General features: G+C 41.5%; 1 protein-coding gene across 3 annotated transcripts in view; it reads left to right on the forward strand.

Moving 5' to 3' along the window:
- TTC39C (tetratricopeptide repeat domain 39C) overlaps positions 1-13,866 on the forward strand; it is a 96,849-nt gene that overhangs the window by 39,022 nt on the left and 43,961 nt on the right. The window contains exons 3-6 of one of the 3 annotated variants that reach the window (XM_010828925.1): positions 1,217-1,345; positions 4,374-4,488; positions 6,826-7,180; positions 9,275-9,443. In XM_010828925.1, coding sequence (XP_010827227.1) covers positions 1,217-1,345; positions 4,374-4,488; positions 6,826-7,180; positions 9,275-9,443 — 768 coding nt within the window. Of the gene's footprint in view, positions 1-1,216; positions 1,346-4,373; positions 4,489-6,825; positions 7,181-9,274; positions 9,444-13,866 lie in introns of those variants that run through there. The other 2 variants (XM_010828926.1, XM_010828927.1) reach the window with 2 other exon arrangements.

Below are 13,866 nucleotides of genomic sequence, written 5' to 3' on the forward strand. Positions count from 1 at the left end.
AGTATATAACTTAAAAAAAAAAAAAAATCTTGAGTAGAGACTGAGAGAGGTAAAATGGAGAAGGCATTTAGATTCCAGACAGAAAAAGCTCACCAAAGAAGCGTGTTGTCTGCAGCCTTGCAGCACCAGTGACAGGCACCAGACCAGCTTCTGGTGACATGAGTTTTCATTCGGGCTTCTTTATTCTTATTATCAGCTAATACAATAAATCTTTTTAACAATTCTTAAGGCCTACTGTTTGCAACATAGTTTCAGATCTTAAGGAAAGTGGTACTGGGTAGGGGTCATAAATGGTACCCACCCATGTAGCAAGGAAGGATGCTAGGGAGACATGACAGAAGGCTTGCTGGGTGGGAGGAGGTGGGTGGGGGAGGGAGCCTGTAGCAGGGAGGGAGGCTTGGGCAAAGGTGGCTAGTGTCTGGCTGGAATGGAAAAGTAGTCTAGAGTCATACAGAGAAGGCCTAGGATACCAGAGTGGGCAGGTTGCATGGGATGGAGGTGGAGAACTAGTCACAGTGAGTTCAAGTCCTTCCAAGAACCCGGTGTCCTGTCTCTGCCCCTGTAGCCCATTCATCTCAGAAATCTCAATTCTTCTGGGGGAAAGTAGCAGGTTTTCAGCAAAGAAGTGATCATTTCTATCCCAATGTGGCCTGAAAAAGTCTACCAGGATTGGGTGCTCGGAAACAAGCTGTCTGTGGGAATTTTTCACTGGGAACAATAAGAAATGAGTTCTTTATAAATGAATCCATTGGAATTGCTGTCCCTGAAAAGACCGATAGTTTTCAAAGAGTACCTGCTGGCTGATGTTTCATTAGCGTTTTGTGCTGTGCTTGATGGACCCAGGGATCCCATGCATGGGTAGAAAGTCTCTATTCTAGAAGCTGAATTATTAAGTGGGCCAATCAGAAATTGTATACAGTAATGTTTTTGTTACTGTGTTTAATAACAAAAACTTGTAGAACAGTAATTGCAAGGATGTGTTAAGCATGTATTTTTTCATGCCAGTGTAATGGAGATATGTTCTTGTTTCATATTGAGATTATATTTTTTTCAATGAATAGTGTATGTGGTAGCATTCTGATTCTTTTACTAGGAGTAAGTCATTTAGATGGCTTTCCCCCCTCCCTCCTAGTTTGGAGTTGTATTGTGATAAATTGGCCTAAATTTTCAGACACTTACGATTCATTCATTCTTTCCTTATTTCTTTCTTTGGAAGAATGCCATGATGACATTTGAGGAAGAAAAAATGCAGTTGGCGTGTGATGACTTAAAAACTACAGAAAAGCTGTGTGAAAGTGAAGAGGCTGGAGTAATTGAAACAATCAAGAATAAAATTAAGAAGAATGTAAGTACTATGTCTTTAGGTTATGAACTATGTGCCTCTTACTTAGAACATTCTTCATTTACTTGGTTTTTGGTGGTTAGAATATGACTGAAGCACTGAATGAGTCTTACAGCTTTTGATTATGTAAAGCATATTCCTTTTTTTTTTAATGTGGACCATTTAAAAAGTCTTTATTGAATCTGCCACAACACTGCCTCGGCTTTATGTTTTGGTTTCTTGGCCCCAAGGCATGTGGGATCCTAGCTCTCCAACCAGGGATCAAACCCACAGCCCCTGCATTGGAAGGTGAAGTCCCAACCACTGGACCACCAGGGAAGTTCCTAAAGCATGTTTCTTAAATCAGTAGAATCCCCCTTAGTCATTAGAACTTTTCAGTGCATGTTCTCTTGGTATTTTAACATTATCTTCTTCCACAGTCGGCTGTGTGGCAAGGACGATTGTCATGAGGCTTTCATATATGTATTTCATATTTTGCACTTTGGCATAATTCAGGAATTTAGCTATTACCTCCTTTTCCCCAGGCCTTCCCGGTCTTGGGTAATAAAATAGTCACAATGACATCATAATCCACTCTTCTGATTTTTTTTTTTTCCTTTCAATTTTCAGTGCAAAAGCACTAGACTTTAGAGAGGTGTCCTCCTACCCCTGATGTTTCTGGAGCACCCAGGGGTCTCACACATGCCACATGGTTAGCTGACAAACCAGTCTGTTAGTTTCAGACAGCAAAAGCCGCTTGTCTTTTCTGCTCCTTTATGTTGCTCCAGGTGGCTTCACCTCTGCTCTGGCTTATGGGGTCTCCCATGAGGAAGCCGCAGATGGGCCCAGAGTACCGTCCCCTGAGTCTGCAGAAGGGCCAGAGTTCTCGATTCCTGTCTCTCCAAACCCTGTATCAGTCAGTGACCAAGTCTCCTTGCCTGTCTCTTGAATACGTTCTGAGTTCATCTCCTTCCCTTGCCAGTTTCCTAGGCCGGCCACTGTCTCCACTTGCCTAAGACAACCCTCACTGGCGTTTCTGCCTCCAGTCTCGCTGTTCTCTGATTTGTTCTCCAAAGTGCAGTCACTGAGATGCAAATTACATGTTGCTGATTTCACTGTCCCTGCCCCCTCCCTGCGACCACTGCCATCACACTAAAACCCAGACTTCGTAACGTGACTGACTTGGCATTGACTTTTCCTCTCCATAGAATATGTGTATCCCTCTTGACCTGGTTCCTGTCTGTTCTTTAGTTCTTCCTCCATGTCATTTTCTCCAAAGACTCATATATTTAGTCCCCAGGTCCTGTTAGTGTGTCTCCTACAGGGTCCCATAGTTCCCTGTACTTCATCCTTCAGCGCATTTACTCCATTATATGGTCATCAGCATGCCTTCATTAGACTGTAAACTTATTTACGTGTCTGTCCTCAGCATCTAGTACCATGCCCAGCACATAGTTAATAATCAACATTAATAATGGGTCCTTGCAATTTAAAAAGCATTATCACATGCAGAGTATCTCATTAGCCTTTCCAACAGCCCTGCAGAGTAGATGTTGTTATAAGCAAAGAAAACAGAGGCATCAATAGATTGACGTTTTCTTGAGCAAACAAAGTAACAGGTGCTAGAAGTAGGACCGGGAATAACAGGGACCATGGGTGAATTCTGCTAATCTAGAAAAAAAAGAAGCCAGCTACTTTGTCACATATACTCTGCATACTTTTGTCATGTTTGCAAAAAGCCTCTCATTTCTGATATCATCATGAAAGCATGTGAAAACTATTTAACCTGTTCTGTTCAGGTTTACCTTATGTTAAGAAGGCACTGTTCTATTTCAGAGTGAATTTTCTTCATTTAGCATTCATAAAACCAAAATCTTACTACAAAATAGGGCTTTAGGTAGTCACCTTTAGAGGGTATTGACTAAAATTTCAAGTTCAGTTTGTGATTCATTCAAAGCTAATTGTTAATTGAGGGTGTTTCTCCTCAACTAACGTCATAATCAGGTTCCAACCCTCACATCTCAGATGAATGCACCAAAGGAATGAACTCTAATATGGGTCCTTCCTGAAGGCAGATGACTGTAAGGTGGCTTTTCACATTGTTTACCTGGGGTGGTGTTTTATACCTTTAGTAATTTTTTTTTTTTTGGATAAATAACTTTGTTGCTTTTCTTCCTGTTCAGTTGCTAAGTCATGCACAACTCTTTGTGAGCCCGTGGACTGTAGCACGCCAGGCTCCTCCGTCTTCCGCTATCTCTGGGAGTTTACTCAAATTCGAGTCATTTGAGTTGGTGTTGTTATCTAACCATCTCATCCTCTGCTGCACCTTTTTCTTGTTGCCTTCAACCTTTCCCAGCATTAGAGTCTTTTCCAGTCAGTTGGCTCTTTGCATTAGGTAGCTAAAGTATTGGAACCTCGGCTTCAGCCTCAGTCCTTCCAACGAACACCCAGGACTGATCTCCTTTAGGACGGACTGGTCGAATCTCCTTGCAGTCCAAGGGACTCTCAAGAGTCTTCTCCAACACCGAAGTTCAAAAGCATCAATTCTTAGGCACTAAGCCTTCGTTATGGTCCAGCTTTCACATCTGTACATGACTCCTGGAAAAACCATAGCTTTGGCTAGAGGGACCTTTTGTCAGCAAAGTGATGTCTCTGCTTGTTAATAAACTGTCTAGGTTTTTAACTTATACAACTTATATAATGTAATAAATTTTTAACTTACATTGTTTTGAAAAAGGTAAAACTCTAAAGTTTTGTGTGGGCTTTCATATTTCCAATGAAGTGTTTCTATTATTGAGAATATTTGTCTTTGAGTTACAAGGCTCTTTGAGTTACAGCATTGTGTTCATAACAAAATAAAGCTAGACTTAATGGAGGAAGCTAGAAGTCCCAGGCTCAGGGTGTAGTGTAAATTTGGTCTTGGATTTTAGTGACTACTGTTCTATACTTCCTATGTGAAGTTATTCTGCCCAGTAAAATAATAGTTTTTTGGAAAGAGTGTTGTTGTTCTCGGGTGTGATTTATCCGTGTGTACTTTCTTCCCACCAAACAGGTTGATGTCCGAAAATCTACCCCCTCTATGGTTGATCGGCTTCAGAGGCAGATAATCATAGCTGACTGTCAAGTTTACCTGGCTGTGCTCTCGTTTGTAAAGCAAGAGTTGTCAGGTATGCTAAAGCATTGTTTTTTTTTTTTTTTAAAGCATTGTTTTTAACAGTTTTTGATATTCAGTGGACACAATTGGTAATACCCCACACTTTTTTTTTTTTTAGAACACCTTGTATTTCAGTCTTTGAAAACATGTGGCACCTGTTTGGGGCATGATTTTGATTTATTACTTGAGAAATTGATACCATGAGTGCTTAATGTGTATTTAGTGGAATAGTTTTAGTTCCAAAATCTTTTTCATCCTCTTGTCTGCAGATAGTCTATCATACTTAGAGATATTACCTGTGCCTTAGATAGAGTAATAAATTGATAGGTTTTTTTGGTGTGTGGGTGGGAATCAAGCTGCGATAATTGCCATTTAAAGTGAAATATAACCAGTCTGTTTCTCAGAAAATTGTTATTGAAAGCCTGAGTGTGTGCTAAAGATTTCCTAACATACCTGAATGACTAACATTTTAACAACCCTTACTGAGGAGTATAAACTGATTCTTGTTTAGTTTGCCCAAGACAAATTTTGTACAAGGATTTTGTAGCTTTGATACCTTGAGTGGTGTAGATTGGAGTGGAGACTCTCAAGAGTTCACTGGAAGATTAACTTTGATACTACTTCTTCCTCTTATGTGGTTTTATATCTCTGCTGCTGATGGCAGATATCTGCCCCTTAGGTAGCTAGGGTCTACTTGAAAAAAATGAGTGTTCAATAAGGAAATCAACTATAAATCACAATGAGAAAAGCATTTTCTTCCAACCGAAGTGAAGAAGGGTTTGTTGCTGCTAAGTCATGACATGCACTTTTCTTGATCTGGACTACTGACAGCCAGTTTCCTTTTCTTTCTTCTCTGTCTCCATCTCATGCTTGAAGATGATTTGTTTCTCTTTGGCTCAAGTAAAAAGTAGGATTTAACTTTTATTGTGACCTCCTAAATGTGGACTTTCTAGAAATGACCTTTGTGGGCTTAAGAAAATATTCAGAACCTAAAAGTTGACAGCTCTTTTATTCAGTAGGAATTTTTAGGCCTTCAAGCCGAGGAGACAGTGTCTCAAGTAATTCTGAGAAAACTGCTCCAAGGAGTTGAAGGAGGAGCCAGGTTATACAGAAGTTTTGCAACAAAGAGCAGGTAGTCTGAACATCAAAAAATGATTGTTGATTAAAGGAAACCAGATAACCCAAGTTAAGGGATTTAACGCTTTTCTATATATGAGAAGATGCAAGGGTCTGGGCTCACTGAAATCATTCTGTTGATATGCACCTTGGCTGTCTGGGGCCAGTATCCTGTTTTCACCTCCTGAGCTTCCTCAGGGCTCACTGTATTGAGTGGCTGCCGTCTGATGACTGCTAGAGGGCAGGTATTCTTTTCTTCCTGAGTTTCCTCAGGACTCACCAGCTTACCATTTGTGATGGGGAGGCAGGGAGGCTGGGGAGGGGGACAGGCTCTTCCATGCCACCCAAGGAAGGAATCTGCACTGTTACTTGGAGGTGATGCTGCAGAACAGCCAAGTGTCTGAAGTCCAGGTGTAATAGGGTTTAGCCAAGAGCACTCCATTGGTGTCATAGAGACTGCCAGTGGTAGTTCAGGAATGTGGTAGAGGATTTGACACCACACGTGGGATAAGTTGGATTCAGATGATGCTTGCATTTATTCGTTCAGCTGATAATAGATGCTAATTGGAAAAGACCCTGATACTGGGAAAGAATGAAGGCAAAAGGAGAAGGGGTCAGCAGAGGATGAGATGTTTACATAGCATCACTGATTCAATGGACATGAGTTTGAGTAAAGTCCAAGAGATAGTGAAGGACAGGGAAGCTTGGGGTGCTGCAGTCAATGGGGTCACAGAGACAGACACGACTGAGCAACTGAAAAACAGCAAAGATGCTACACCCTCACTACTGCGTGATTGACTCTATTTAATGAACAAAATAATACATGGTTCTTGCCATCCAGCTAGTAAAGTGAAAGTGTTAGTCACTCAGTCGTGTCTGACTCTGTGTGACCCCATGGACAATAGTCACTAGGCTCCTCTGTCCATGGAATTCTCCAGGCAAGAATATTGGAATGGGTAGCCATTCCCTTCTCTAGGGATCTTCCTGACCCAGGGATTGAACCAGGGTCTCCTGCATTGCAGGCAAATTCTGTACCATCTGAGCTACCCAGGGAGCCCCAAAACAGGCCTCAAATAAGGAATTTAAGCCATGTGAAGAAAAACAAGTTGTCATGGTAGATAATAGTTTGTATTATTTTTTTTTTCAAGTCATTCTTCAATATCTTTATTATTAGTGTAGGAAAACTATTTCGAATGCTTATTTTTTTCATGTTTTTCTCCCTTTATCTTTATAGCATATATAAAAGGTGGGTGGATCCTTAGGAAAGCCTGGAAGATTTACAATAAATGCTATCTGGACATCAACGCCCTTCAGGAGCTGTATCAGAAGAAGCTAAGAGAGGAACGTTTGACTTCTGACGCTGCAAATGATAACCACATTGTGGCTGAAGGGGTGTCTGAGGAGTCTCTGAACAGACTGAAAGGTGCTGTGAGCTTTGGATACGGCCTTTTTCACCTTTGCATATCCATGGTGCCCCCAAACCTGCTCAAAATCATCAACCTGCTGGGTTTTCCTGGAGACCGCCTGCAGGGGCTTTCTTCACTGATGTATGCAAGCGAAAGTAAGGACATGAAGGCCCCTTTAGCTACGTGAGTAGCTATATTGCAATGCTTTGGTAGATAATGTAGTTGAAAGTACGTAAGCGACAATCAAAACCTTTATAGGAAACTGCAGGTAAAATCAATGCTTGGTTGGTTGACCATTGCCATGCCTTTTATGTTTCAATGGATGCCAAGGACCGTGTTTTGGTGATGTTTAGGAGTTAACGTTGGGAAACAGGGAGAAGGAAATGGCAGCCCACTCCACTATTCTTGCCTGGAGAATTCCATGGACAGAGGAGCCTGGCGGGCTACAGTCCATGGGGTCGCAGAGAGTCAGAAACGAGTGAGTGACTAACTTTTGAAGAACAGAGCACTGTTCTTAAGTCTCATGAGTCCTGTATTTGATTTTTATTTACTCATTTTTTAATTTTTGTGGAAAGTCCCTCTTCTTCACCATTTTCTTTAAAAAAAAATTTTTTTTTTGATGAGTCTTGTATTTTAAACAGGCAAAATAATCATGATTTATAAGCATTTAAAAGCAGTAACCCTGACCAGTCACTGAGATTCATAATCCTGATTTTGGACTTCAGAGGATATAAATTTCATAAGGCTGTTCTGTGATTCTGAAATCTCTCTTCTTATATCCTCATGTTGGATAATTTTTCTTGATGACTCTAGTTGGTCCGTTGGTCTCTTACTGTGGCCTGGACAGCCTGTGCTGTTCAACTAAATTGAGTTATATTATATTGTTCAGACTTAAATGATAATTATTTAAACAGAAAAATGTGAAGAAGCTGATATAACCATCCAGAGCAAGGATTTATCCATTTCATCATCAATTAAAAATGGTGTGATTTTTTTTTTCCCCCCCAAATCTGGTAAATGTCACTGACTCTATGGACATGAGTTTGAGTAAGCTTTGGGAGTTGGTGATGGACAGGGAAGCCTGGTGTGCTGCAGTCCATGGGGTCACAGAGAGTTGGACATGACTGCGTGACTGAACTGAACTAAAATATCTACTACTATTTGCAATTTGAGTAATTTTATGAAATACTGTTTGTGCTTTGATGTTGCACCACTTATCAGAATTTTTCCAAAAGATGTTGATATCACAGAGAACCTTAGTGAGCTGGGTTTCTGCTTATGTCAGTATTGAGGAATTTGGATGTTAACTCCTAATTGTTTGGTAGTGACTATAGAAAGGTCATTAATTTTTCATTGTAAAAATATTCATGCCTTCCCAAACTCATTATATTATACTAACAGTGGTCCTTCGTTAATTTGACTTAGCAGGTTTATAACTTGTGATAATGTCTTTTTTTAATAATATTTTCTGAGAAAGGAATGAATTGAATTAAAAATAATGTAAATTAGTCTGATCTCCAGAAAAGGATCAAATTTATGCACATTGGAAGCATATATTTACATAAAAATATTTGTTGTGTTGGTTACACGGTTTTTGTCTTTTAAAGCCGATCCCAGTGACTCTATTTTGTTTACCTAGTTTAACATGGCCTTTTTCTTGAAAGGGACGAGTTTGAAGTGAGAGAATTTTAAGTAACTTATTTGTTTGGTTTTCAAAAGCTAGAGAAAGGGCCTTTCTTCTGTTCCTGTAACTTATTTTTACTTAATTTTGTGTAATTTTGCTTATGGTCCCTGTATTTAAATTCAGGGCGTGAGGCTTACTTACAGTCTAACTTTTGTGAACACAAGAGAGAACAAATGCTTTCCTTTTGTAAAAAGTAACGTGGAAAGTAATTATAAGGGGACAGTAAATTCATGATCACCAGTCACCATTTCTAATCTATGCATTGATGAGTACGGAGTAGGATTCAGAGATTTACGTTAATGATGCCTTCAGCAATCCATCTAGAAGCCTCAGAAGAACTGCATTCTTCTGGCACCTTTTTCTCTCCCCTGGTGGGAGTATGCTGATTTATACATTGTGCTCAAAAGTTGTGGTTTTCCAAATATGAATCAAAATAACACGGGGAAAGATACAGATTTTTACTCACTCAGGGACTGCCTAGCGAGTTTTTTGGAAGGAGTGTGTATGGGAGGAGCACAGGCTGATTATTTTCAAGATTGGAAACACTGTCAGCAAAGTCCGCCTCTCTCACGGGTTCTGTCCCTCCTCTTCAGATTAGCGCTGCTCTGGTATCATACCGTGGTCCGCCCATTTTTTGCCTTGGATGGAAGTGATAACAAAGCCGGCCTGGATGAAGCGAAGGAAATTCTCCTCAAAAAAGAAGCTGCTTATCCAAACTCTTCCCTCTTTATGTTTTTCAAGGGACGCATACAACGACTAGAGGTATTGTGCCTTCTCCAGCTTTTTTTTTAAAATAAAGCCTCTGTTGCTTGAATCTATAATTCTCATTTGGAAGGGGCTAGCTCATAAGGAGCCCGAATGTCACAGGGCTGACATTCTGTGCCTTGCATTCGTCATTGCCGTGGGAGCCTCTTCAAGGAACCCGGAGTGTTTATTCAGTTACCTTCTGTTCACAGCTATGGGTGAAGCAGGGTCGGGGTCCCTCAGAGGTGAGACAAGATGCTGTGCCCTGAGTTGAAGACACGGGAGCCCTTGCGAATGTCTTAGTTAAAACAAAATACGAGGTTGGCTAAAACATTTGTTTGGGTTTTCCCAGAAGATGTTATGTGGAAAACCCAAACAAGCTTTTTGAGCAACCCAATATGATTTTTTTCCTTCTCTGGAGTTACCAATAATCTATTTCCAAATGTTCGTCCTGGCTGACGGTTGATTCATGCTCATGTTATTGCCTGAAATGTCAAGGACAGCAAAGACTCTGAAACAGTAGTAGCCTGTATTACTTTTTCATGCTCTTCATGTGGCTAGGTCCCATGCCAGGGGCTTTCACACACACCATCCCATTTAATCCTCAGAATAAGCCCACGACGGAGAGAATGATCCCCTGCATTTTACAGGGAAGGTCAACAGGGGTCTGAACAGGCTTCACGTGACCTCGGAGCTCACCCAGCGAGCAAGGCTAGGCTATCTCATTCCAGAAACACAACATACCCTCGCCTTTGTGGGGTTCTGCTTCTCTCTGCACCTTTTTTTTTTTTTTTGCTTCCTAGGTGGCTCAGTGATAAAGAATCTGCCTGCTAATGCAGGAGATGTAAGAGACACAGATTCAGTCTCTGGGTTGGGAAGATCCGCTGGAGAAGGAAATGGCAGAACTGGAGAACATGGGCAGAGGAGCCTGGCGGGCTACAGTTCATGGGGTTGCAAAGAGTCAGACATAACTGAGTATGTCTGAGTACAATTAGTATGTGGACCTAATTGTACAGAATCCTCTATAGGAAGAACTATACCATCTCAATGCCTGCCTACCAATACCTGCACCTCTTTTTTTAATGTCAGCTTGCTTGAGGGCACAGGGATCTGAAGAAAAATGAAAATCTTTTTTAAGAATGTATTTATTTTTAACTGAAGGATAATTGCTGTACAGTGCTGTGTTGGTCTCTGCCATACAACAACGTGAATCAGCCATAGGTATCCACATGTTTCCTCCCTCCTGAACCTCCCTCCCACCTCCCACCACATCCCACCGCTCTAGGTCATCACAGAGCACCAAGCTGAACTCCTTGTGTCATATACCAGCTTCCCACTAGCTGTCTGTTTTACATACGGTAATGTATATATTTCAGTGCCAGTCTCTCGAAGTCTCTCTCTGCCGCACTGTATCCATAAGTCTGCTCTCTATGTCCGAGTCTCTATTCCTGCCCTGCAAATAGGTTCATCGGTATCATTTTTCTGGATTCCATATATATGTAATTGATATGATATTTGCTTGTCTGATTTCACTCAGTGTAACATCCACCTCACTAGAACTGACTCACATGAATTCCTTTTTATGACTGAGTACTATTCCATTGTATTTATGTATCACAACTTCTTTATCCATTCATCTGTCAGTGGACATCTAGGTTGCTTCCATGTCCTGGCTATTGTAAATAGTGCTGCAGTGAACATTGGGGTACATGTATCTTCTTTAATTATGGTAAAATGAAAATCTTTATAAGAACTGAATCACGCAAGTGAAAGGAGGTGACTGTTAACACAGTGTTCCACCCACATGTTCCACCCACATGCTCACTAGCAGCTCACTAGTGCATCTGTGTGAGGTGTAATAACCTCTGCCCTCAGTTAACCAAGTGTCCACAACATAATCCATGCTAGAAGTCAGCCCCCTTCCCCCCAAAAAAATCCCGCACATGATGGGAAGATGGTTGCCTAGGAGTGTTTTCATAAGTACAGGGAGTGATTGTTTCACTAATTTCTTGTTGGCAGTGGAGTGTATGTTACTTCCCCAATAATATCTCTCCTCCATGAAGTGTCTTCTTAAATCCAAGGACACCTTACGTTTATATATGGAATCATATTCTAAAGATTATACTAATAATTTACAACTGAAAGAACACTGAAAGCTCCCCAGGATAAGACTCATGTAAACCCATGTCCAAGTCATTTTTCTTCTCATTACTTTGACACCATTTTTGTTTCAAGTCAGGCTCATGAGCCTTCAGTGACAATTCTCTTCTTTTGCTTTCTTAAAAATGTACTTTTGATCAGCCTCCTGTGTGATCCAGTCTGCTGTTAGTGAATTGTTCTTTCAAGCTCAGGGTTAGGGCCCTATAAGTGGGGAAGGATGTCCAGGCTATTCAAGTTCCCATACTCCCTTGGGTTTGTGCAGGGGGAAATAAGCCTGTAGAAGGAAATTTTTAATTGATTCAGCCTTCTCACTTCAGTGGCCATTTCTGAAATGAAGAAAGCTGGGTACAGGGTAAATGCTTTCTTGGGTGCATGATGCCTTTCCTTTAAGAAATTGACATGGACCGTCTCAATAACTCTGAACATGACAATACTAGGTTTAGTGTTCAAAGGACACTTGCCCAGTGTGGGTGAGAGCCTGCAGTTGTGTGCACCACGGCAACGAGGCCAGGCGTTAGGCATGTCTAGATCTCTCTTGATCAGTGGATGCCCTTCCTTCTCTCCCTTGATCAATGAGTGCTCTAAACTGGGTTTTGAAACTGCTAAATAGAAATGCAAAAGTCAGGATTTATGTTTCATCATGCTTTCTGTAAGACTCTGATGCTGGGAAAGATTGAAGGTGGGAGGAGAAGGGGACGACAGAGGATGAGATGGTTGGATGGTATCACGGACTCAATGGACATGATTTTGATTTTGAGTAAGCTCCAGGAGTTGGTGATGGACAGGGAGGCCTGGCGTGCTGCAGTCCATGGGGTCACAAAGAGTTGAACACGACTGAGCGACTGAACTGACTCTTCCCATTTTCATTAATTTCTCAGCTGGCGCTCTGGGACAACCCAGAGGGATAGGGTGGGGAGGGAGGTGGGAGGGGGGTTTAGGATGGTGGGACACATGTACACCCATGGCTGACTCATGTCAATGTACGGCAAAACCCACCACAATATTGTAAAGTAATTAGCCTCCAATTAAAATAAATAAGTTAATTTAAAAAAACAATGCTTATCTTGTAGTGAAAACTAGTAACTTTTTTTATATTAAAAAAACCTTTTATTTTAGAAAACAGTTATTTATATTTATTTGGCTTCCTTAGGTCTTAGTTGTGGCACATAGGAAGCAGGATCTTCGTTGAGTCATGTGGCTTCGTCTTTCATTGCAGCTCACGGGCTCCAGAGCACGTGGGTTCAGTAGTTGTATGCGTCAGCTTAGTTGCTCCCTGGCATGTGGGATTTTAGTTCCCTGACCAGGGATTGAACCCACATCCTGTCTATTGCAAGGTGGGTTCCTAACCACTGGACCACCAAGGAAATCCCTAATAACTTCTTTTCCCCTAAAAAACTCAATTTAGCGTGATTTTCAGTTCAGTTCAGCTCAGTCGCTCAGTCGTGTCCGACTCTTTGCGACCCCATGACTCACAGCACGCCAGGCTTCCCTGTCCATCACCAACTCCTGGGGTTCACTCAAACTCATGTCCATCGAGTCAGTGATGCCATCCAACCATCTCATCCTCTGTCATGCCTGTCTCCTCCTGCCCCCAAACCCTCCCAGCATCAGGGTCTTTTCCAATGAGTCAACTCTTCACATGAGGTGGCCAAAGTATTGGAGTTTCAGCTTTAGCAGCAGTCCCTCCAATGAACACCCAGGACTGATCGCCTTTAGGATGGACTGGTTGGATCTCCTTGCAGTCCAAGGGACTCTCGAGAGTCTTCTCCAACATCACAGTTCAAAAGCATCAATTCTTCGGCGCTAACCTTGCTTCACAGTCCAACTCTCACATCCACATATGACCACTGGAAAAACCATAGCCTTGACTAGATGGACTTTTGTTGGCAAAGTAATATGTCTGCTTTTCAATAGGCTATCTAGGTTGGTCATAACTTTCTTTCCAAGGAGTACGTGTCTTTTAATTTCATGGCTGCAATCACCATCTGCAGTGATTTTGGAGCCCCCCAAAATAAAGTCTAACACTGTTTCCACTGTTTCCCCATCTATCTGACATGAAGTGACGGGACCAGATTTGTTTTCTGAATGTTGAGCATTAAAGCCAACTTTTTCACTCTCCTCTTTCACTTTCATCAAGAGGCTTTTTAAATGTTCCTCTTCACTTTCAGCCAGAAGAGTGGTGTCATCTGCATATCTGAGGTTATTGATATTTCTCCCGGCAGTCTTGATTCCAGCTTGTGCTTCTTCCAGCCCAGCGTTTCTCATGATGTACTCTGCATAG

The sequence above is a fragment of the Bison bison genome, unplaced genomic scaffold (assembly GCF_000754665.1).
Source record: "Bison bison bison isolate TAMUID 2011002044 unplaced genomic scaffold, Bison_UMD1.0 scf7180017864498, whole genome shotgun sequence".
Classification (NCBI taxonomy): domain Eukaryota; kingdom Metazoa; phylum Chordata; class Mammalia; order Artiodactyla; family Bovidae; genus Bison; species Bison bison.